Source organism: Ostrinia furnacalis, unplaced genomic scaffold, assembly GCF_004193835.3.
Source record: "Ostrinia furnacalis isolate ACB-3 unplaced genomic scaffold, ASM419383v2 OfSCF2306, whole genome shotgun sequence".
Classification (NCBI taxonomy): Eukaryota; Metazoa; Arthropoda; class Insecta; order Lepidoptera; family Crambidae; genus Ostrinia; species Ostrinia furnacalis.
The window spans coordinates 458,344-483,129 of NW_021132545.1; the positions used below are offsets into that span (position 1 = coordinate 458,344).

Sequence of the window (24,786 nt, forward strand, 5' to 3'; positions counted from 1 at the left end):
TGAATTTTGAAGTGTGACAGACGATCCGTATAAGAAGGCAGTTTTTTAGCCAAGTTATGTTGAAAGGATAGGTGCCAGAGAAATCTTTTTTGAATAGATTCAATGCGCTTGATATGTACCTCGTACCGAGGGGACCATATAACACTACAGTATTCCAGAGAAGATCTTATTAAAGCGTTAAAAATAAGAATTTTACTAAATGAATTATTAAAAGTTTTGGTATTTCTAATAACAAATCCAAGCATTTTAAAACATTTATTTACTAGTTTGTCTATGTGAATGTTAAAACTTAATTTTTTATCGAAATAAACACCAAGATCGCGAATTTCTGTAACTTCATTTATGGGTTCGTTATGAATTTTATATATGTAGTTAGAAGGAACTTTCTTTTTAGAGAAACGAATAAAATTGCATTTTTTAATATTTAAAACCATAAGATTTCTATTGCACCAGACATCAAACCGATCAATATCCTCCTGTAAACGCATACAATCCGAAACATCATCTACACGCCTAACAATTTTTAAATCATCCGCATATAAATAAAATGTGCTATATCTGAAACATTGTGATACGTCATTAACAAATAAATTAAAGAAGAGAGGTCCCAAATGAGATCCTTGCGGTACACCCGAAGAAACGTCAAAGGCATCAGAAGATTCCCCATTGATAACAACTCTAGATTTACGATCTGTCAGATATGACTGACACCATTGGAGGAATTTGCCATGGAAGCCAAATTGTGATGATAGCTTTGAAATGAGGATGCTGTGGTCAACCTTATCAAATGCCTTGCTGAAATCGGTGTAGATCACATCAGCACAGGCGCGAGAGTCGACAGCGGCAACTAGATCACTTACATAGCAAGCAAGGTTGGTAGCAGTGGAGCGCGAACCGACGAATCCGTGTTGTTGGGGTATAATATGCGATTTGACATGCCAATATATAACAGGGTATACAAGCGTCTCAAGGACCTTCCCAAAAATAGGAAGGATTGAGATCGGCCTATAATTGCTTATATCAGATCTATTGCCCTCCTTAAACAGTGGTAAGACGAGAGCCTCTTTCCAAGCTGAGGGGAATAAACCCGTTGATAAGCTCTTGTTGTAAATTAAGTTTACCTTACATATTTTATAAGACCTTACTGTACATACATACATATGTGATGCAATAAATAAATGAATATGAAAAAATAAGGTAAGAGGTAATGCCAAAACGTCAGCACATTTTAACACAAAAATAGCTGGGATTCCGTCCGAACCAGGGCCCTTTCTCCAGTCCAGAACCTTTAAAGCTCTTTCAACATCGTTTTCAGTTAAGAAAATATCATGTAAAGTAGCTGCAATATTGTGACTAATACATAAGCTAGACTTAGCATCCGATTTATTGTTGTTGAAAGTTGAAGAAAAGCAAGACGCGAAGAGATTACATATTACATCGTTGCTAGTGCCAGTAGAATTATTATAAAACATCTTAGAAGGATAAGAACTAATAAATTTTCTTTTTTGCTTTATGAATGACCAAAATATTTTAGGGTTGGATTTAATAGAGGTTTCAATAAGTGAAATATATGAGTGGTAGCAGGATTTTATTACATGTACAGCTCTCTGTTTAAATATATTATAGGAAATTTTGTCTAGAGGATTTTTGTATTTATTATAAAGAATTCTATATTTATTTTTTTGCTTGAGCAGTCGTTTTAAATCTCGATTGAACCANCGACGAAAGGTGGGAATAGTCCCGCTTTAATATGAGAAGTTCAAAAAAGTTAGGAAGAGTTTAAGTAGCAGGTTTAAAACAAACCACAAACTCACCTTCAGTATAGCGTAGGGTATCTCATGTGAAACATTGTGGACGCACACCAGGAAACTGTCTGGAGGCTTCCGGGGCTCGTCGTCCTGCGTGCTGGACTCCTCATCCGAAGGCACCGACTTGTCCCGAGACCGGTCCGTGGACGCCGACCTGGAAAAATAATCAAATTCTTCATTTGTAGGTTGAATTTGCTTCTGGTAAATTAGAGAGGGTCGTTCTCCTGCAGTGGTGATGAAAAGACCTAATGACACTCTTCATATCGTAAAAGGCGACTACGAATTTGTGATCATCAAGCATTTGCTAAGAAAGAACCTAGAATAGGCTGGCATTCCCACTATCTAGCGGCCTGTTACCGAAATCAACGCTGATCAAGTTAAATTGGTCTATAGCAGTTCACAACTAGACATAGGCCTCATCATCATCAATATCATCATAATTTCAGCCACAGGACGTCCACTGCTGAACATAGGCCTCCCCCAATGATTTCCACAATGGCCGATCGGTACCGCGCCTTCATGCTACCTTTATGAAGTCGTCCACCATAGGCTTCAGTACGCATCAAATTACCCTGTATTTGGCGTGGTCGCAAATAACTTCTGCCTGTGACCCTTTCAACTACACCCAGCTGGACATTTGTAATCTATACTAATATAAATGCGAAAGTAACTCCGTCTGTCTGTCTCTCTTTCACGCCTAAACCACTGAACCGATTTTGATGAAATTTGGCATAGAGATTGAGTCCCGAGAAAGGACATAGGATAGTTTTTATCCCGGTTTTTGAAACAGGGACGCGCGCCGATAAAGTTTTTCTGTGACAGACAAAATTCCATGCGGGCGAAGCCGCGGGCGGAAAGCTAGTATTAATATGAAAGGAAAAGGATTCACTAGCTTACCGTATGCTAGTCAGCCAGGCCCGGCTGCTAGGGTCGTCGCCCACCCGCTTCAGCAGCAGGCGGGCCCCGACCTTTGCAACTACACCCAACTGGACATTTTAATATTAATAGGAAAGGAAGAGGATCCACCAGCTCACCGTATGCTAGTCAGCCAGGCCCGGCTGCTAGGGTCGTCCCCCACCCGCTTGAGGAGCAGGCGGGCCCCGACCTTTGCAACTACTCCCAACAGGACATTTTAATATTAATAGGAAAGGAACATGGTCCACCAGCTCACCGTATGCTAGTCAGCCAGGCCCAGCTGCTTGGGTCGTCCCCCACCCGTTTAAGCAGCAGGCGGGCCCCGACCTTTGCAACTACACCCAACTGGACATTTTAATCACCCAATTGTTGTAAGTAGTCTAAGGATGTTTGGACTAAATAAAAATATTTTTCTTTCTTTCTTTCTTTTCTAATATTAATAGGAAATGAACATGGTCCACCAGCTCACCGTATGCTGGTCAGCCAGGCCCGGCTGCTAGGGTCGTCGCCCACCCGCTTCAGCAGCAGGCGGGCCCCGAATTTATTGGCGAACATTTCATGGGTCAAATGTCATTTGGGCGAAAAGTTAGATGTCAAAAGATTCTGTTGGTCAAACGTTCATTGGCGTGCTGTTCTCTTGGCGAACGCTTCATGGGTAAAGTGTTCTTTGGGCAAAAAGTTAATGGGTTATAGATCCTGTTGGTTAGCAGTTCATTGATAAAATTCATAAAATTCATTTATTTTAAAATTAATTTATTATTGCAAATAGGCTTTAAAAAAGCGCTTTTACACGTCCCAATATTAACCCTACCACTGCTTCGGGACAATAAATGGGCCAGTGCTGAGAAGAAGCAGCGCAAGAAACTCAGTCACTATTGATCAATCGTTTGTCGGTGAACGGTTTCACAATCATAGAAAAGGAATAGGATCCACCAGCTCACCGTATGCTAGTCAGCCAGGCCCGGCTGCTAGGGTCGTCCCCCACCCGTTTGAGCAGCAGCCGGGCCCCGGGGCGCGCGGTCGCTACCCGTAGCACGCGCTCGTGCGGCGCCAGGACCCTCTGCGTGGGAGCCCTGGATGGCAGCTCCTCGACCAGCACGTAGTTCCCGCGGGAGGAGCGGCACACGCCCGTCTTGGTTAGACATTGGGCTATTGCCTGGGAAAACAAATTAAAGGTAGCCTTTCGAACTAAACGTCACTGACGCAGCGTCTTTAGCTTTGGTCTTAAAGGTAGCCTTTCGAAGCGAGTTAGTGACGCGGCGTTGGTGGCACAAGACCAAAGCTAAAGACGCTGGGTCTTTGACGCTTAGTTCGAAAGGCTACCTTAAGACATGATAAAATTGTTTGCAACAGTCGTGCGCCTGATGCAGGCCACTACTAACCGGGCGATATGGAAATCATTGGGGGAGGGAGGCCTATGTCAGCAGTGGACGTCCTGTGGCTGTGATGATGATGACATTCTCTCTGAACGCATCCCCACTTGTCAATGAACGAACACGCTGACTGTGGCTTTACTGATTGTGAATCGACCATCATCATCATCATTTCAACCATAGGACGTCCACTGCTGAACATAGGCCTCCCCCAATGATTTCCATGATGACCGGATGCTAGCGGCCTGCGTCCATCGCCTTTCTGCTTCGACCTTATACCTACAAAATAAAAGTCAAGCAACTGAGCTGGCAGCTGGCAGTGGGCGGGATACACAGCTCGTAGAGACGATGGCCGTTGGGGCAGAAAAGTTCTCGAGTGGCGACCGCGGGCCGGAAGACGTAGCGTGGGTAGGCCTCCTACTAGGTGGACCGACGATTTAAGGTGGCATCATTTGGCTGAAACGAACGAACTGTCTAAGCTGTCAACTCACCTCATTGGCAGTGGTATCCCTCGTGACCTTCAGTATAGAGTACGGTTCATGTCGTGCCACCGCGTACACGACCAGAAAATGAATCTTGCGACGCTCGCGAGGCGACGACGGCTCCACGTCACCGCGACACGACTCGCCCGCTAGTTCTTCAGAGCATCGGGAGAAGATGAGCAGGGAGGCCATGTTGAGAGGCTGGTTTGTTGGGGACCTGTGAAAGTGTTGTTGTGGCGTCAGTCATGGGCGTAACCAGGGGGGCAATTAGGAGAAGGCTGCTACCCCCACTGAAAATCTCGCAGACTCGTTTAGAAGGAGCTGAGTCAAACTATCGGATCTTAAAAAAATCTGTCTTGCAGTGGAGACTAATTGAATTTAGATGGAAGTAAAATAGCCAATCCCTCTGCGGTTTAGGATATTGGGTGAAGCTCTCTTCCACCTTCTGATCATCACTTTCCATCGAGAGAGATGCAGACAAGAGCTTTACCGTTATGGTTAAAAAAATGTGAATAATTATGAATTCAGGACGTAGCACACTTATCAACCCGAAAAGGGATCGTAACCGTATCAACTCGAGGCGGTCAGTTATTTGTTTGAATCTCCATACTGCAACGCACACTTATCCGCACCGAAACGTAAACGCCTCGCCTAGCGGTTGACAGCCGGTTGACAGCTTGACGCGAAAGGTGTTGATCCCTTTCCGAGTTGATAAGTCTGCTATGACGTTTCAAAGCACAAAAGTCTTACCGAAGCCTGACATGCCTGTAGCCGGGTCGTAGGCACTGCAGCGGTATCACTCTCTGGGACAGCATGTAGTTGGTGTCAGCGTCGTACACCTCGAAGCGGACGAAAGCCAGCTCTGGGAAGTTTATCTGGAAGATAAGTTATGTTTAGAGTTAGTGACTTGTATTTCTGTACATAGAAAAACAAAATCAAATAAAAACAGTAAATTTGTGGGCCCAAAATCGTTCCTTGCGTTACTCCTATTGATTTGTAAGACGTGGTTACGAAAGAAATCTTGAAGTACTTATGTTTTATTCACTGATATTAAAATTAACCATGGAAGTTACGGTAACGCTTCTGAGTAAACGAGAGAAGTGTCAATATAAACAGTATCAAACGCTTTATCACTATCTTGCCTAATGCTGAAAGACTCATGGCCGTTTTCATCATCAATCCCTAATTTTTAAGTGACCCCAAAATTGTAAGAAAACAAAATTTCCGTTCTGTTACCATAGGAGTCACTTATAAATTAGGGACTGCTGGTGAAAACGGGCATAAGTACTTTATTTTCTGAAAATAGGCTTTTCGTTCGTTTCAGCCAAATGACGTCCACTGCTGGACAAAGGCCTCCCCCAAGGTTTTCCACAATGAACGGTCCTGCGCTGCCCGCATCCAGGCTCTTCCCGCGACCTTTACCAGATCGTCGGTCCACCTAGTAGGAGGCCTGGAGGAAAATAGGCTTTTAAAGGGCTTTTATTACATAAAATCTCCCCTTTGTAATTGAATTCTGACCAGCACAATGCTGAAAAAATACATATTCAATCTCTCTCTATCTTACCTTGAAATTAAAAGTCTCATTCCATATCGGGTTCAGCGCGTTCCTCCTGGCGACCTTCGTCCTGATCTTCCTGCAGTCAGCGGGCACTCCCAGGACCTCCACCTCCACGAAGGCATTGTAGAACGAGTATACGTTCTCGGCGACGTACTGGCCCGAGATGACTGCGAGGGTCAGATGGGCTGCGTGGATCCCGTCGAATTCCTTGTCGATTGGGTTGAAGCTGGAAGAAGGACAAAAAGAGTTCTTAAAAGATAATATCGTCAGATCATTTAGTCTAGGCTGCAGGCGGACGACAATCTCTACTAATACTTCCCAAGCTGGCCAGACGGGTTGGGAGACCTAATGTTCGCATTATTTGTCCCTTAATTAGTCACCTTTTATGACATCTACAGGAAGAGTGTAGGTGGTTTTACTCTCCCACAGTTTCGTCCGAATTTCATTCTGTCACAGAAAATTATCATGACGCAAAAGGGATCACCTCAAGTTGACAGACAGCTAAATTTACGGGACTCTTCTTCCCACTGCTGCAACTCCTGCATCTGCCGCTTGCCCGCCAATAAAAACCCAACCAGTGAAGGTCAAGTATGTCCCGGGGGCAAGTTAAACTGTCATTGGATCCGCAACGAAATTGATCAGAAGAACATAGAAGAAGCTCGAAGTTTAGGCTATGGAGGTTTCTCGCTGCTCGAATCCATCTAGAATTTATTACTATTCTAGTATCTTACCGTCTATAAGCGATGTGTTTAGGGTCCCACATGACGGGCGGCTTCCTCACGAAGCCCACGCAGCCGTTGCTCTCAAACATGGCCGCGTTCACCGCCATCGCCGCGTCCTCAGTCTGGTAGTTGAGGGCCACCAGCTGTACGCCGCACGACCAGAATACTACTGGATCGAAGTTGGACGAGTCGATTCTTAGGCTGTTGAGAAATTTATTATTAGAGAAAGAAAGAAAAGATATTTTTTGGTTGTGTCTGTAGACATCTTTATACACATCCCTCACCGCAGAAAGCGGACAGGGGGATTAGTACTAATACGGGGTGTCAGACTGAGCTGACTAGGACGCTCCGTTGCTTGGTACCAAAAATAAAACGATACAAATCTACATAAAGATTTGTCCTCCTCTGTAAAAATAACTAGAGGAGGGGATTGGGGTCCTCTCACAGCCAGAGAGGCTCGCTCGAGTGCGAGACGCGAGTTACCTGAGCCGGAGCTGCAGACGAAAGTCCAAGCTAGGACAATAACTTGCGGCTCCGTTTCATTGGGCTCCGGTGGACATAGTCGTATTATAGTGGGTAAGCCGGAAGAGAGACCCATATTTCGCACTGGTCGTCCCCATTGGCAGTGCGTAAGCATTTCTCGACGTAAAAAAACCTCTTACTCTTGCTTAATCTCTTTAATGCGGGCTGCATTATACTCATATATCTCACCCAGCTCAAGGCGGGGCACATAGTAAGTACGGCCGATGTGGCAGCAAGGGTCTGGAGTGGAGGCCACGTACCGGAAAACGCAGCATGGGACACAAGGTGGACTAATGACCACATAAAGGTAGCAGGAAGGCGCTAGATGCAGGCCGCTACCAACCGGGCGATGTGGAAATCATTGTGGGAGGCCTATGTTCAGCAGTGGACGTCCTGTGGCTGAAATGATGATGATGATGACTCACCCAGCAGGGTACGTCCTCACGAGCTGCGTCTCGGTATGAGCTATCAGCGCTCGGGAATGCTTCCTGCAGATTTTCTTGCCGATGGCCTCGTTGACGGACGAGCAGCGGTAGCAGGGGTGGTGGACAGCCGGCGCGTTGAGGCAGCGAGCTCTGGTGGTGGAGGCTTGGGACTGCTGGGCCAGTTGCTGGAAAGGACATTTTAGGTCTCAATATTAATTTTGCTCCATCATGATCTTTAAAACAAGAACATTATGGACCCTAGCAGGGGCGTAGCCAATCGACCAGCAGATCAAGCGCCGCAAGTGGAACTGGATTGGCCACACTCTCCGAACGGATCCCGATCAAATCCCCAAGCAGGCTCAGATTGGAACCCCCAAGGAAAACGCAAACGTGGTCGCCCCAAGCAAACTTGGCGGTGCACTGTGGCAGACGAGGCGAAGAAGATCGGTAAGATTTGGAGCGAGATCAAACGCGAAGCTCAAGACCGAACGCGATGGAGGACTGTTTGTGGACGCCCTCTGCCCCATCTAGGGGACATAGGACCTTAAGTCAAGTAAGTCAAGGGCGTAGTATCTGCTGTAATGCCTTGTGGGTCCGGCTGAGTAGAATAGGACCACTCTTACTCTTCCCATGGATGTCGTAAGAGACTATTATGGGATGTACCCTATGGGCTATGAGCTTTTGCAATTCTTTTGTCTTCAGTCAGTCAGGTCAGGTCTTCACCATAGTTACGGTACTGCTAAAGGATGGTTCACACCCATCATCAAGTCTTTCCAACCTGTCTGGCTAGCGTGGGGCTGGGGAGTGTAGGCCAAACCCTCCATTGGTAATTTAGAGAGTCGAGCTCCTGCAGTGGAAACTGACCTGACGATTCTGGTTCTGATCACGTGTGAGGGACGACTAAGACGAATTTTTCTACATGTACGTTTTACTACTCACAGTGCCGGCGCTGTCGCTGCTCTCCGAAGACTCGAAGCTGCTGCACGGAGCACTGTCCTTGGCCGCCGTGCTCGGCTGCTTCACCGAGCTTCGGGGGGAGAGCGGGTTGAGGCCGCGGAACTTTATTGCCTGTGGATAAAAGTAATTTATACACTCAGCGGCACGGAATTTGGCCCAAGCCTAAACAACCAGATTTGAGGCCAAATTGGTGTTGTATACCTAAGTTTCGTGTGACATGTTAACAGAACATTTGTTTTTGTTAATTTAAGAGGCTAGATTTCTAAAAAAATGCGTCTGTTTAACTTTTTTGACTCTAGAAACGCATTTCGTTGTTGGAGCGTAAAGAGTACGGGTAAGTTTAAATTCGATATTAAATGTTGTAAGGGTTTGGCGTTTGGTTTTTTGTTTTTAAATTAATCTTAGGGTTATTCTCGTTTCCATAATTTGAGAATAATGCCCATTACTCCAGCTCAAGTTGCTCAAATAGTGTTGCTTAGAAGTCAAGGGCGTATGCAGCGGGAGATGGCTGAAACTTTCAATTTATGGCGTACAAACTTAAGATACACGTTAAAAAGGAATGACCAAACCGCCTTTTACACAAGAAGATCAAGAAGTCAGGAATTAAGGTGTAAATCAGCGCGCGATGACCCGATTATCGTGCTTGCAATATCAAGAAATCGGGTTCTCACTACGTTTGAGATACGCCAGCGTTTACAAACAGCAAGCCCAGTGAATATCAGTGAGCACACAATAAGAAGAAGGATGGAGGATCATAACCTGCATACTCGAAGACCAGCTCGAGGACCAGAACTTCTCCGATACCTTCGCGAAGTGCGACTTACGTTTTCTAGAGAACATGCAAATTGGACGTTAGACTAATGGAGTAAACTCTTTATGAAAACTGTCTGTTTGCGTAGTAACTCTTCTCCGCACCTTCTCTATACACTTTCACGGCCGTCTGGAGCTCTTAAGGTGACTCTGCAATCATCGATTCATAGAACTTTACTCCATTAGCCTTTCGTCCAATTTGCATGTTCTCTAATTGTATCTAATGTAAATGTGTTTCTAAAAGTATACGAATACGAATGAAGAATAATGATCTTACTGATCAGTTAAGTACGAAAGAAAAGTGTACTACTTACTCCTCCTTTGTCTCTTGAGTGTTGTTCCCCCACTGCAACTCCTGTGTAGCCAGGATCTACAGCTTGACCGCCAATAACCCAACCAGTGAAGGTTAAGTTTGTCCCGGGGAAAGTTAAACTGTCATTGGACCCGCTACGAAATTAATCAGAAGAACTTAGAGGAGTTCGAAGTAAACGAAAGTTGTCACTTACCTGTACATAAGTGACCATGTCACTCAGTTCCCTCGCTATCTGGTTACTCCTCTTCCTAGTGGGGGCGTGTTTGACACTCCCCGAGGTGGTCTCGCCGTCTCCCTCGCTCCTACGGAAGCTCTGGTAGAGCGACAGAGAGGTCCGACCGCACTTGTCCTCCATGGAGTTGAGTATCTTGTGCAGTTCTTTTTCTGGGAAATTAAGACTTTTATTAACCGCTGATGAATACGATAGTTGAAGAAAGTTACAGTAATATGTGCAGGAATATTACTAACATATTTTTAGGTGCAAAAATTGTGTAGGTTTTGAAAGAAGAATGCCTCTTCCAAGGATTTGCACAACGACCGATCCAGTGCTATTCGCATACAGGTGCTTCCCGTATCACCAGATCATCTAAAGTTGCAGGAAAGAGCTGGATACAGCCGTTTTCAACCGGCTTTTAAAGTGCGGAAGGAACTTCAACAGTGGACGTCCTGTGGCTGGAATGATGAAAAATATTCTCACCATCTAGTTCCTCATCATCTTCATCATAATCCTCATCCGAGAAGTACTCCGTAAGCGAGCTGCCAGCCGACTGGTTGGACATGATGGAACTGGTTCTGTTACTCTGCTCTGGGAGAGAAGTGCTGGTCTGCCGGATGCCGTTGGAGCTCCTGTAGGATCATCAGGTCATTTAGTGTGTACTACAGGAGTACGCTCAATTTATTAGAGTTAATTGAAGAATTTGGTCTACGTTTCTAAGTTAAGGGTTCCATTTGGACCGATATTTGGCACGAAAATTGTTTGTACACCTGTTTTCTTATCTTTTATACCTGTAGTACAATTGAGTACTTTATGAACACATCCCCCTTATGTAAATGTGTCACTACAAACATTAGGTATGTTAAATTAAGGTCTTAGGACCCTCGCCCACGGCGACTTTTTGTCGCGCGTTTCTTAAACGAGCGACATTATCGCTACTAACGCGCGTTAGTCGCATTTGCAACGCACTACAGAAGTGATGCCATCGCGCTACTAACACGCTACAGCAGCGCGACTGCATCGCTACAAAAAGTCGCCGTGGGCGAGGGCCCTAAGGTCTTAAGAGCATAGGCCCCTCTTTCCCACTGGGCACTTTGGGCACGTGCCCAGGGCCCCGCGACCGACCCATATGCTAATAAGACCTTTTTCCAGAAGATAAGGGAAGGGCCCCCCTTAATCCTTAAATGCCCAGGGCCCCTAGTAGGTTAAAGACGGCCCTGCTTAAGAGGTAGGTACTCGTAGCTTTTGTAAGTATGTAGTTAATAGGTACCTAGTTCAATACTAGGTACCTAGGCTTAGTGAATGACAAAATGTAGGTAGTTACCGAAAAGCACTAGCGAGAACACCGCCATATCCCTGCGCTGAGCTGGCTCCCGTCAGCCCAACAGTGGGACTGGACTCAATGGGTAGCAACTTCTTGTTTTTTATTAGCACCTGGAAAACAAGTCATGGTTTAGGTGGAAAGAGAACAAAAGTATTCCTATTTTGATCTATAGTTCTAGCGCTTAACGCAGTCAGTGCCTGATGTATGGGAGCGGCGCGGGAGGGGTGACATTGGCATCTATGACGTGACAGAGGCACAGAGCATCCAAATCTGAAAGTAATGCCCGTTTTCACCATCAATCGCTAATTTTTAAGTGACTCATATGGTAACACTTATCAGGAGTTTTGTTTTCATAGGGGTCATTTAAAAATTAGGGATTGATGGCGAAAACAGGCATCATAAGTCTCGCTGACGTTTGACGTCCCATACCTCAGACACTGACTCAGAAGCGCCATAATTTGAAAACTTGCAAGACCACTGCATCAAGTGTGAATTGAATCCACCATATTTTGTTTGACGGATTCTGGACCGCCAAGCTATACGGAAACATTGGGTATTTCGTAGTTTGGTCATCATCATCATCATAATATTGGCTCTAACGTAGGAAGATTCTTGTACTGAGTTTCTTCCGCCTTAGTTTCTTCTCAGCACCAGTTAAATGTTGTCCACGACCAGAAATGGTGGTAGGGCAAGTATTTGGGACGTGTTTAAGCGCCCGAAAGGGCCTACTGAATAAAAACTTTGACTTTGACTTTGAGCACAGGCAAAAGGGAGGGGTCTGTAGGTTACGCCCGTATTCACAAACATTACTTTGATGTCTCACAGTGCGCGTGGACGCATAGGGTGACACGAACCAATCACAGAACTCTATTCAACGCTGTGCGTTCGATTTGCTGCTTCACTTAAGATAAGATAAGATAATCATTTTATTGTCTTTTCTGTGTACAAGCAAGCATCGTTTGTGTATACGGATACGGGCATTAGACAAAGTTATGGACAAAAGTGAGTCATTTAAAATTGAACCTTATTACCTTGTGTTTGAGTTGCTCCGGACTCGGCAGGCGCGGCTCGTCGGTATAGTCGGCCTCGAACAGAAACGACGTCACCAGCTTGTCTCCGAATACTGCCTGGATGAAGACGCAGCCAGTAACGTTACCGATTCCAAGTTATTTGCATTTTGACATACAACGCTATCAAGCTAACTGCGCACCTCGCTAGAATGCAAATCTCACACCTCCCCGCACTCGCCCCGTTACCAGTCGATGTGACGTCACGACAGCCAGGGGCGCAGCTAACTGCGTTATACAGACGTAATAATAATGATTGCAATTAAGTGGCATATTAAAAAATTAAGCGACTTCAAAAGAGTGCACAAAAAGCTCTATCCTTTTTGTGCACTTTTTTGAAGTCGCTTGTCTCAAAACTTAACGCCAAATGAGCACCTAGGCACACCTAGGTTTGTTAAAAAGAAGCTCACGGGGTGTCCATGATTTTAAAAAACTTTCGGACTTTTGGAGTGATTTTTTGCAGTCTGATCTTCAGTATAAAAATATATTTACTAAGTAACTAGTTTGTAAAGCTTAACACTTCAAAATTAAAAAATATTAGAAAGAGGGTAATTAGGTAGCCGTATTCTGACCTCAAAAGTGCTGGCCATGACCTGCTGCTGCGGCAGGCTGCAGTGGTTCTCGATGCTCAGGATCAGAGGGTAAGGTGACGCTACGAACGCGCTCCTGTAAATACAAAAGCAAAGTTAATGCGGTGTTAGTTTTAGGTCAAATCCTACATTTGCTTGGAGAAAGCCGCATAATGTCTTACCTTGCTATCGTCTCGACGACTCTTCGAAAAGGGATCTTGGTGGTGAATGTGTGTCCATGGTAGATGACAGGACTACCATCGTCTCCGTCCCAGCAGTCCAGCTCCACACAGCGACAGCCAGTGAGCAAAACCTGGAAAAAGAAAATATAATAATTTTCGATTTATCACTTTTGGACGTGAGTGTAGATTAATAATGCCATCTAATTTTAAGAACTAAGTTATTTTGTACAACGCCATCTGTAGTCGAATGCAAGAACTAGGTACAGCGCCATCTATTATTAATGTTTAGAACTTTGCTTGTAGCGTGCTAACGCCATCTAGTTTAAGAATTTGAGACTAAGTTAGATGTGCAACGCCATCTGTAGTTGAAAGTAGGAACTGTGTACAGCGCCATCTATTAATGATTTTTAGAACCTGGTTGTGTGATGAACGCCATCTATTAATAAGATTTAGAACTTGCTGGTGTGACGAACGCCATCTATTATTAATGTTTTGAACCTAGTTATGTGTAAGCGCCATCTATATTCTTGGAACAATAACTTAAATCTGCGCCATTTTGTCTATGGCCTCAGAAAATCAATAGAGAAACTAGAGTAACGTCAAAATCATTCATTTGTCAAATTGTGTTTTGCTGTGGTTGCGGTTTGTATCGCCGGCGAAAAATAATTATTTCCCTTGAGATTTGTGTCTTGTTTATTGTAAAAAATGAAGGAAAACAATTCTGAAGTTGTGGACAGCAAGAATGTCGTCAAGAACCGGGAGCTTCTGTACCGTATGATTATCAGGTAATGTTTTAAAAATGTTTTTTGTTTGCGTGGTATTTACAGTGTAAAAAACCGGCCAAGTGCGAGTCGGGCTCGCGCACAAAGGGTTCCGTAGCAGCAACAGTTAAATCAACCTATCTCAAAAACTATAAGAGATACTTTGATCAAACCAAAAATCGTTGAAAGAGTTAATTAGCATGCATCACCTCTATTTTTTTTAGAATTTTATACCCCGTAGTTATAAAAATAGAGGGGGGGGGACATACTTTTTACGACTTTGAGAGCTGATATCTCAAAAACCGTTCACTTTAAGAAAAATGTTTTTTAGAAAACTTTATATCATTTTAAAAGACCTTTCCATTGATACCCCACACGGGTATGTACATCGAAAAAAAATTTTCATCCCTCAGTTACATGTATGGGGGGCCCCACCCCCAATTCTTTTTTTTACTATTTAGTGTCATAATTTTGTAGCGGTTCATACAACACATATTCCCATCAAATTTCATCACTGTAGTACTTATAGTTTCCGAGTAAATCGGCTGTGACAGACGGACAGACGGACAGACGGACAGACGGACAGACGGACAGACGGACAGACGGACATGACGAAACTATAAGGGTTCCGTTTTTGCCATTTTGGCTACGGAACCCTAAAAACACGTATTTAAAGCTTATGTAGGATTAAATTTGCCCAAACAAGGCCTTTCAATAACGATACCATCTAATTTCTACGTCATTTAGCCTATAAAAGCCTTTTTCTCGCAAAAAATTTATAAATTACTTTCATAGTTTGCAGGTTATGTTTTGAATGTTATTTCTAATTAAATGTTGAGAAAAGTGGTATTATTTGTATAAATTTGTTCACTTGACAATTTATATAATTTATTTGAGTTTATACATATGCACGTATTTCTTAAAACTGAATTTCTGTCTGTATTTTTACTTGACTGTGCTAGAAGGAAGGTTATTATCACAAGATTTCCATATTAATGGCTCTTTCAGATCATCTTTAAAATTTTAACTTGTAACAGCTACCTTTTTACATATTTTTAAATAGAAATGTTTTTTGTCAATATCATAAAACAATTAATTGTATAAACACTGGTTCAATGAAATGCTATAACTTGTTTCTTCTTTACAGTCAGCTGTACTATGATGGCTATCAGCCCATCGCAGCGACCTTGTCTGCTGCCGTCCACGCGGACCCACCGTGCCCACCGAGCGATAGGTGAGCTCTCTGATAATTGAATATAGAAGGTGTAATAGAAATAACATTAAATTTTCTAATCATGGCATTTTTCCTAATTATTTTGTTCGGAGTTATGGTATTTTTTTTAAATTATATTCTTGGTTTTATAAAAAAAAATGTATTAAGCAATAATAATACTATGGTTTATGAAATCACTATTTTGTATGGAGAATTTAAGGAGATGAGTTATTTTGAAGAAACATTTGTGCATTTTTTAAGCTAATAATAAAACTAAATTGTATAAAATTTTGTGTTTAGATTGAGACAACATTAAAGTTTTAATAAATTGTTTTCTTCTTCTATTTTTTGCACAATAAATAGAAGTGTCTCTACATCAATAGAAAAATGGTAAAATTCACATTTACATTTTGAGCCAATGTCATACTGACGGGCAAAGATTGACTGTATTGGTATAACCTTTTGTATTTTTGCCAGGCTCCTGAACTTGATGATGGTCGGTCTGCAACACGAGCCCGACCGCAAGGACCGTTTAGCAGCGTCCAGCGGAGCCGAGCATCTACTCGGGACAACTGGTTTGGGTAAGTCATTGATGTTTTTATTGGCAGAAAAATTTAAGTTATGTTTTTGTATTCCAACTGTGGTAGGTATGTGCATTTATTACAAGTTCGTTTTATCATAGTACGTTTTTATTTGGGAATGGCGTATGTAGTTGTAGGAGCGTTCACATACGAGTGTGTATTTGGTGCGATGTAAAGATTCCTCCAGTAGCTATTTTTTATTTTTTTTCATAATTATATTGAGTTAAAATGTTTCAACTGGATGTAGCACTGTTATTATTAATGAAAGAAAATAAAATACGAGTGTAATATTTTCTAATTATCTGTCTGACGGACAAATAATAGAAATTTTGTCATCTAGCCTGCATGCTTAGGACACCTGCTCAGGCACCTTTCCGTGCCGCCCGATTAATGTGCGTAGTCCCTTCGTTAAAGTTTTAAAACAAAAATCTGTGTTTAAAATTTTAAATATCAAGTCATGCTTAGGAGACCTGCCTAACAATAATAATGATGGATTCTAATACACACTATCTGCCCCAGACCTCGAGTTCGAAATGGACGCCTCCTCCTTAGCGCCGGAGCCGGCGACGTACGAGACTGCGTACGTGACGTCACACAAGATGGCGTGCCGCGCCGGCGCCTTCAGCGCGTGCGGACAGCTCGTGGCTACGGGCAGCGTGGACGCCAGTATCAAGGTATTTGGAAGAAAGAAATATTTTTTTATTTAGCCAAACCTACGCGTTCAGTTTGCGTCCATCAATGCCCGTGCAAGTCGTTTACACTGTCGCATTCGCGTTAATTATCTCACACACACACGCGCACACACACGCAAACAAACACATGCACACACACACACACACGCACACACACACACACAAGTATGTTACTGATCTGTTGTGAGAGAAATAAATAATTTATTATTATTATTATCTGATCACCACCGCTGTTACAACAAGGATCTAATCGCCACTGTGTGCTGTACACCATCGCGGACGCAGACAGAACGTCTTAGTTTTTGACTATGAAAAGGGTTGGACTATCTTTCAGTGATCTAAGTTGACAGATCTTTGATCGCAATGTAAAATAACTATACTGAGTCGGGTTAGTTATTTATTGTTTGAAATGATGTATTTAATCTTTTCGCCAGAGAGACAAATTGGCACCATGTAAAGTGTCCAACAATGTTTATTTAGCAAAACTCTTGTTTCAGATCTTAGACGTGGAGCGAATGTTAGCCAAATCCGCTCCGGAGGAAGTGGATCCTGGGAGGGAGCAGCAAGGACATCCAGTCATCAGAACTCTGTGAGTTGGCCAATGTTCCCCTAAAAAACATAACCCTCCTTCTGGCGCAGTCGGGTAAAAATAGGGTAAGAATCGACAATGTTCCAGTTTTTTATGAGTTCTAGTTTCACATGCTAAATCATTTTCCCATAATAAGTATACTATATTGCCCCATAATGTCCTTTATCCTCTTCCTCTCATAGTACCCAGTGAGCTGATACTATCTCAATCTTGTGTCCGAGACACCATATTATTCACGTAATAAAACTTCAACGACAACAAAACACTGAGTTGCGCTCCTATCGAGTAATCGTTCTATCGAAATGACCCTTGTGAATACGGATTTAGAACTGTTTATCAATGGGACGACTTCTGAACGTCAGCGAGATCTTGACTGACAAAATACGTGAATTAGGCCACCGCTAAAAATGAGTAAAATAAGGTGGTGGGAATACACTTAGCGGGTGTATTCCCACCAGTGTATACAAATTGCATACTTGACACAGTTAACAAATAATTGTAAGACACGACTTCTTTATCATAAAGTTTTGGGTCACTGGAAAGGACCTTCGGTTACTACTAGATTGAATTTCAAATAATCAAGACGAATCAACTGAGAATTTAGTTGTTTTAAAAGGACCGCCGGGTTTACCAGAAAAAACGCTTCAATTGACGATTTCTTTTTTGTTAAACAATTTTTAAGTCTGCAAAAATATATGAGTTTTAGTTTTTTTTAGTGACAATTAAATATTTCTTTCTTTTTTCCAGCTACGACCACACAGACGAGATCACAGCGCTGGACTTCCACCCTCGCGAGCAGATCCTAGTCTCAGCATCGCGAGACTGCTGCATCAAGCTGTTCGACATCACCAAGGCATCCGCTAAGAAAGCATACAAGTCCATCACTGTGAGTCCCTCCTATGTTCTTCTGATTTTAATTTATATACAGGGTGTTAGGTTAATGGGTATATGAGCCGACACTAGCCAATGTTAACATGGACATATAAATGGTATGGTGAAGTCAGAAAATTGATATCATCATTTAAAATTTTTTAATGTTCATATAAATCGGATTTTATAAAATTTATTTTGTATGAAAATTAAAAAAAATAAAAACGTACGTATGCGGCGCGCACGCACACACTGCAACACCCCGCTAACCCCCGCTAAATTTTGTCATACGTATTGGCGCGCTCACATACAAACCGCGGTCGGTGCGTTTCTATGAAGATGACCTACTCATTTGTATTTACGCTGCCTATGTTCTGCAGTGGACGTCCTGTGGCTGAAATAATGACGATGATGATTAAGGATGTGAAACTTTATTCTGACTATACAGGAGTTGCAGCGGTGGGAAAAAGAATGAAATTATGTGAATGAAATCCTGTGTTTCATCACAGTCTCGACCACTGATTGATGATGACGATGACGATATACATAGTTCGTTTCATCCACTCGGACGCGCCCCATGTTTGGACTCGGTCGCGTGGGGTGCGGGGAGTGTGGTCCGAGCAATCCGTAAGGCATTACTGTAGTGTGCGTGTACTCATGGAGCATTTAGCGTGTACCGATAACACTCAAACATTCGCGGAAGAATGGTGAGGCGCGTCCGAGTGGATGAAACTATCTACTGGGTGGAATGCAGTTCTCTTTATTTTCAGAAATAAAGGAATGTTTTCTTTTAGCAAAATTTTCTATCTACAGTATTAAGAGTACTTTCCCTCCAGATGGCATTACAAAATTCCATTCTGTATAATGATGATGAATGATAATAATAATGATGTCTATCCAGGACGCCGAACAAGTCCTGTGCGTGGCGTTCCACCCGCTAGGCGACCACATCATAGCGTCGACCACGCACCCGGTCATCCGGCTCTATGACGTCACCACCAGCCAGTGCTTCGTGTGCCCGATCCCTACGCATCACCATAAGAAGCAGGTCAACTCTATACGGTGAGTTTGGATTAAAAATTATACTTTATACTAATATTACAAAGTTGAAGAGTTTGCTTGAACGCGCTAATCTCAGGAACTACTGGTCCGATTTGAAAAAATATTTTTTAATAAATAAATAAATAATAAATAAATCTTTGGACATTTTCACACAGCGCCAGCTAGCCCCAAAGTAAGCAACTTAATGCTTGTGTTATGGGTGCTAGCTTAACGGATATACTACTTATATACTTTTTTTTTAATACATAAATATTATACATAGTCACACCCAGACCCGTCACAGAAATTAAAATTCATCATTTCAATTTCTGCCCGGCCGGGAATCGAACCCGGGACCTCTCGGCATAGTAGTCCGTTCTGAACCACTACACCAAACGGCCGACATAATTTTTGTGTTGGATAGCCCATTTATTGAGGTAGGCTTGCATGGATAAGATTATATGTATTATCATTCAGCCGATAGGGGCGAAGCAGTAAAGAAAAATGTTGCACAAACGGGAAATGTTATTCAAACTATTTTCACGCATACGAAGTCGGGGGCACAGCTAGTTTATAATGATATTTTTATTTTAAGTTTTGAAACACTTCATAAATCTATATATATAAAAATGAAACCCGTTTTCCGTTGTCACGACATAACATGAAAACGGCTTGACCGATTTGGCTGATTTTTTTTTTGTAGTTTTCTAATACTCTGTACAAGGTTTTTACGGAAAAAAATATAAAGAAAATCTCTACGCTAAGGCGGTACGAAGTTCGCCGGGTCAGCTAGTATTTTAATAAAACAAAAAAGGGTCTAACCGGTGACCTTGTCTGATATTTCAATTCAAAACCTGTGAAACTGAAGGTTGTAGTTTATCTGTCAGATAAGTTTCTGATACACTATCAGGGACTACTGAAACATATTATTACCCTAAATCTTGCTATTACATTTCGCTTTAGGTCCCATATTTCAATTCAAAACATGTGAAACAAGTATTTATCTGTCAGTTAAGTTCTGATATACTTAGGAACTACTGAAACATGTCCTAAACCTGCGAAACTCAAGGTTGTAGTTTATCTATCAGATAAGTTTCTGATATACTATCAGGGACTATAGAACCATACCCTATCATTTGTTTCAGGTCCTATATTTCAATTCAAAATTAAGAAGAACCCAAAATTTGCAGCTTATCTGTCAGATAAGTTTCTGATATACTATCAGGGACTATTGCAACATATCCTATCATCTGTTTTAGGTCCCATATTTCGATTCAAAACTTAAGTTCAACGTATCTGTCAGATAACTTTCTGATACACTATCAGGAACTACCAAAACATGCTGTATTTGTCCCAGGTTCTCTCCAAACGGCAAATACTTCGCCAGCGGCAGCGCAGACGGGACAGTCAAGCTGTGGGACACGGTCTCCAACAGATGCTTCAACACGTTCATAAACGCGCACGATGGCGCCGAAGTGTGTTCAGTGGCTTTCACTAGGAACAGCAAGGTTGGTTTTATTTAGAATTTAAAAAACAAATAAACGGACCAACAAAGTGCACTAAAAAGTAAATCAAATCAAATCAAATTTCTTTATTTGCGTATACAGTATGAAATCTATTTCTTTAAAACAGCTATACTTTCTTCGTACCTATGCCATGATTGATATTTTAGATTTTTAGAACAAAACAAAACATGAAAAATGGATTGAAATTCCGCAGTATTACGCGTGCAAAATTTACAGTACCCTGACTGGTCCATACAACATACTAAAAGATAATTTATCTCATTCTCTCTCTCAATCAGACACATCATGCTTTGGGATTTATATGGCCTTTTATTGTCACTTGGCCTCATAACGTCTCCCGTAAGGAAGTCCCAAGAAAGTGTCATGTAAAAGCGTCCCACTTTTCAAAAATGTTACGCAATTTTGATCTCAAGATCCTTTTAGTTGTCCCACTGCCTCAAAACGTGTCCCGTAAAGTGTCTCTTTGTCCCTGGAAGGTGTTCCATTATATCATAAGATAGTCTACCTACTATCACGTAAGGTGTCCCATTTACAAAATGTTACCTAGGGTTGATTTCAAGGTCCCTTAAATTGTCCCACTGCCTCTATCCGTGTCCCGTAAAGTGTCTTTCTGTCCCAAGATTTTACATTACATCGATAGTCTATCACGTAAGGTGTCCCCATTTACAAAATGTCACCCAGGATTGATCTGTCTGACACATACGTGTCTGTCCCAAAAAATGTGTCAGGTAAAGTGTCCCACTTTTAAAAATCTCACACAGGTTTGGCCTCGAAGTCCTTTTAGTTGTCCCACTGCTTCTACCCGTGTCCCGAAATGTCTTTCTGTCCCAAGAAGGTTATAAAGTAGTCTACTGTCCCATAAGTGGATCTAGGGCCAAAAGTTAGTGTTATAATATAATATCAATTTCTTCCACAGTACCTCATGACGTCGGGACTGGATTCTTCCATCAAGCTATGGGAGCTGGCAAGCAGCAGGTGCCTCATACAATACACCGGCGCCGGCACTACAGGCAAGTATCCTATCCTATTAAACTATCCTACTGAGCTATCCTACTAAGCTATCTTACTGAGCTATCCTACTGAGCTATCCTACTGAGCTATCCTACTGAGCTATCATACTGAGCTACTAATGTCTTAAGCTATATTTCATATTCGGTTTACTGCTATATTAATATGGACAAAAAGTCTAGTCTTGAAAACTTAATTTGTTGTGAATCCCTACTAATATTTTGTATTTATATACAAAAGTAACTTTGTCTGTCTGTCACGCTCTCACGCCTAATCTACTGAAGCGATTTTTATTAAATTCCGGATTTTGAAACACAGACAAAATGGCAATGCCAGATTTTGTATGGAAGGTGGCGTCTTTTTTTTTCGCGCGGCCATCGACCAAATCTTGTTTTTTGATTAATAAATAGTGTAATAAACCATGTATACGTCTAAACTCAGTCTGAACTGAGTTACGAGCATTAGAAGTTTGATGATTTTCATACTAGATTTGCTTTTTGCGCGCAAGTTTTGTAAGAAATTGTAACAAAATATTGCGCTGATTCTGCTCCACACTGATGTCTGGAGCCTTTAATGGATGGTATTGTTTGTTTACACATACAATGTCACTATTTTGTTGCAATTTCTTACAAAACTTGCGCGCAAAAAGCAAATCTAGTATGAAAATCATCAAACTTTTAATGCTCGTAACTCAGTTCAGACTGAGTTTAGAGGTATACATGTCATAGTAAGTTTGGCTTATTACACTATTTTGTAATCAAAAAACAAAGTTTGGCCGATGGCCGCGCGAAAAAAAAAAGACGCCAATTTCCGGCATTGTCTTTTCACGCGGGCGAAACCGCGGGCAAAAGTAATATCAATAAATTTCAAGGTAATGTCATATGATTAGCTAGTCTTTGCAATAATGGTGTCAATTTTGTCATCACTTAAATTGGAAAAATATGCCATAATATGGCATTATGTTCGCCATTTTGCTAAACATTGCGTACAAGAAAGTTCTAAATAGTGTATAGCCACGATAGCCGAACGGTGAAGTGGTCGGAGTGGCCGACTCGAGATCCGAGGAACGCGAGTTCGAATCCCACCGCCGCTCGACTATTGTGGTGAGCTCACTCGTAACACAAGCTTATTTAGCTTAACACGAGGGGCTAATGGGACTATTAGTAATTTGGGCAATACAAATTGCTAATAATCTATAAATACTGTTTTTTCTCGCCAGGCAAGCAAGAGCACCACGCCCAAGCCGTGTTCAACCACACGGAAGACTATGTGATGTTCCCAGACGAAGCGACCACTTCTCTTTGCACGTGGCACTCTAGAAGTGCCAGCAGGTGTCAACTAATGTCTTTGGGGCACAATGGCGCTGTCAGGTTGGTATTTATCATCATTATTTCAGCCACAGAAAATCCACTGCTGAACATAGGCCTCGCCCAATGATTTCCATTTCTGTAGCAGTTGTTAACTGATGTCATTGGGACATAACAGCGCTGTTATAGATGATCCACGCTGAACCAAACTCAATGACAGGGGGGCGCTACCATCGTCCAACTATATGGTTTCCAACAAAAATCGGAACCAGCGATCCGGTATTGACGGTGGCGCCCCACTGTCAATGTCATGGATAAGACAGTTCAGTATTTTGGAACTATAGGTTGGTATTATGTACCTTTAATAGTAGAATAGAATATGACCACCCCCACTCTCCGTGGATGTCGTAAGATAAAGATTCTAAGCGTAGAGTCTGGGCTTTATTAATATACTAGCGACCCGCCCCGGCTTCGCACGGGTGCTAAGTAGGTATACATAAAAACCTTCCTCTTGAATCACTATCTGTTAAAAAGACCCGTATCAGAATCCGTTGCGTAGTTCTAAAGATCTAAGCATTGTACCTATAGGGACAGACAGCGGAATGCGACTTTGTTTTATACTATGTAGTGAATCTTAAAGGCAAATGAACTAATTTATTATTGTTTTTCCAGGTTTATAGTCCACTCCGGTACGGCACCGGCGTTCCTGACATGCAGTGACGACTACAGAGCCAGGTTTTGGTATAGAAGGAACACGCACTAAAGTTACACCAAATTGTCTGTGTTTGTTTGACATTGTCTAACGTTGTTTGACATTGTCTATAGCTGTATGACATTGTCTAGCGTTGTTTGACATTGTCTAACGTTGTTTGACGTTGTATGTAATTTGTGTAAAATCTTGCTATATTACGCATGAAAATACTTTCAAATTATTAGGTTAAGTTTAGGCTAAGATTTAAAAATAAAGATATTTGCAAAAGCACGTTGTTTATGTTATTTTTAGCTGACTTTGGCCTCTACAACTTTGTTTTAGTCCATTCATACACGACAAAATTACCTATTTTTTTTAATTCTCCATACTACCTTTCCTGTCAAAAATCCTTGAGGCGGTTGTCCACTCCCAACTGTCAAAACTCATCTTCACAAACAACCTCCTCAGTCCTTGCCAATCTGGTTTCCGGCTCGGCCACAGCACCAGCACCGCATTACTCAAGGTGACGGAAGACATTAGGATGGGAATGGAACATGGCCAACTAACACTTCTTGTACTCATCGACTTCTCTAATGCCTTCAACACAGTTGACCATGAAGTCCTCCTTTCCATGTTATCCCGCTACAATATGTCACCTGTCGTTATGAATTGGTTCGCTTCCTACCTCTGCGGTCGCCAACAGGCCGTACGTTTAGATAAAATTATTTCCCACTGGAGCGACCTCGTGACTGGTGTTCCGCAGGGTGGTATACTTTCTCCTCTTCTTTTCTCCATTTTTATCAATTCTATTACCTTCGGTATTGGTTCATCTCACCATCTGTATGCCGACGACCTCCAACTGTACCGGCACTGTCGCTTCGATGAAATTGACCAGGCTGTCCAACGCATAAATGATGACCTTGAGCATATCAGGGTATGGTCATATCGTTACGGCGTCGCTGTTAACCCTAACAAATGCCAGGCGATAATTATTGGTAGCCAACGTCAACTGTGCCGTTTAAATCTGGATGGTGTCGCTTCTATCGCCTATAACGGTGTCGATATACCATACTGTACCAGTGTTAAAAATTTGGGTCTATATCTCGATTCTACTCTAAGCTGGACGACACATGTTTCCGAGGTTAGTCGAAGGGTCACCGGCACACTGCGCTCTCTTTGGAGATTGAAGTATTTTCTCCCTGTTAAAACCAAAATTTCGCTTGTCCACGCTCTTATTCTTCCGGTCATCGATTATGCTGATGTGTG

At 42.3% G+C, this 24,786-nt stretch overlaps 2 protein-coding genes across 2 annotated transcripts in view; one reads left to right on the forward strand and one right to left on the reverse strand.

Annotated features, from left to right (window-relative positions):
* LOC114354992 (1-phosphatidylinositol 4,5-bisphosphate phosphodiesterase epsilon-1) overlaps positions 1-24,786 on the reverse strand; it is a gene marked incomplete at its 5' end in the record, with an annotated part of 58,554 nt that overhangs the window by 7,388 nt on the left and 26,380 nt on the right. The window contains 14 exons of the mRNA XM_028307622.1: positions 1,815-1,962; positions 3,665-3,879; positions 4,588-4,795; positions 5,329-5,453; positions 6,143-6,362; positions 6,868-7,059; positions 7,806-7,990; positions 8,745-8,873; positions 10,079-10,269; positions 10,583-10,728; positions 11,424-11,533; positions 12,455-12,550; positions 13,063-13,156; positions 13,242-13,372. Coding sequence (XP_028163423.1) covers positions 1,815-1,962; positions 3,665-3,879; positions 4,588-4,795; positions 5,329-5,453; positions 6,143-6,362; positions 6,868-7,059; positions 7,806-7,990; positions 8,745-8,873; positions 10,079-10,269; positions 10,583-10,728; positions 11,424-11,533; positions 12,455-12,550; positions 13,063-13,156; positions 13,242-13,372 — 2,190 coding nt within the window. The remainder of the gene's footprint in view (positions 1-1,814; positions 1,963-3,664; positions 3,880-4,587; positions 4,796-5,328; positions 5,454-6,142; positions 6,363-6,867; positions 7,060-7,805; positions 7,991-8,744; positions 8,874-10,078; positions 10,270-10,582; positions 10,729-11,423; positions 11,534-12,454; positions 12,551-13,062; positions 13,157-13,241; positions 13,373-24,786) is intronic.
* CstF50 (cleavage stimulation factor subunit 1 Cst50) lies at positions 13,865-23,805 on the forward strand. The gene is made up of 11 exons (XM_028307634.1): positions 13,865-14,026; positions 15,150-15,236; positions 15,693-15,796; positions 16,316-16,470; positions 16,986-17,077; positions 17,825-17,963; positions 18,849-19,009; positions 20,346-20,496; positions 21,431-21,524; positions 22,742-22,892; positions 23,502-23,805. Exons 1-11 carry the CDS (start codon positions 13,947-13,949, stop codon positions 23,590-23,592), a joined length of 1,305 nt encoding a protein of 434 aa, XP_028163435.1. The 5' UTR covers positions 13,865-13,946; the 3' UTR covers positions 23,593-23,805.

What these genes read in the sequence shown, in the direction of transcription:
- CstF50 (XM_028307634.1), top strand. Translation starts at nt 13,947, where the DNA reads ATGAAGGAAAACAATTCTGAAGTTGTGGACAGCAAGAATGTCGTCAAG. An exon ending in CTGTACCGTATGATTATCAG is followed by an intron (nt 14,027 to 15,149) that starts GTAATGTTTTAA and finishes TCTTCTTTACAG; the next exon opens with TCAGCTGTACTATGATGGCT. An exon ending in CATCCAGTCATCAGAACTCT is followed by an intron (nt 17,078 to 17,824) that starts GTGAGTTGGCCA and finishes TCTTTTTTCCAG; the next exon opens with CTACGACCACACAGACGAGA.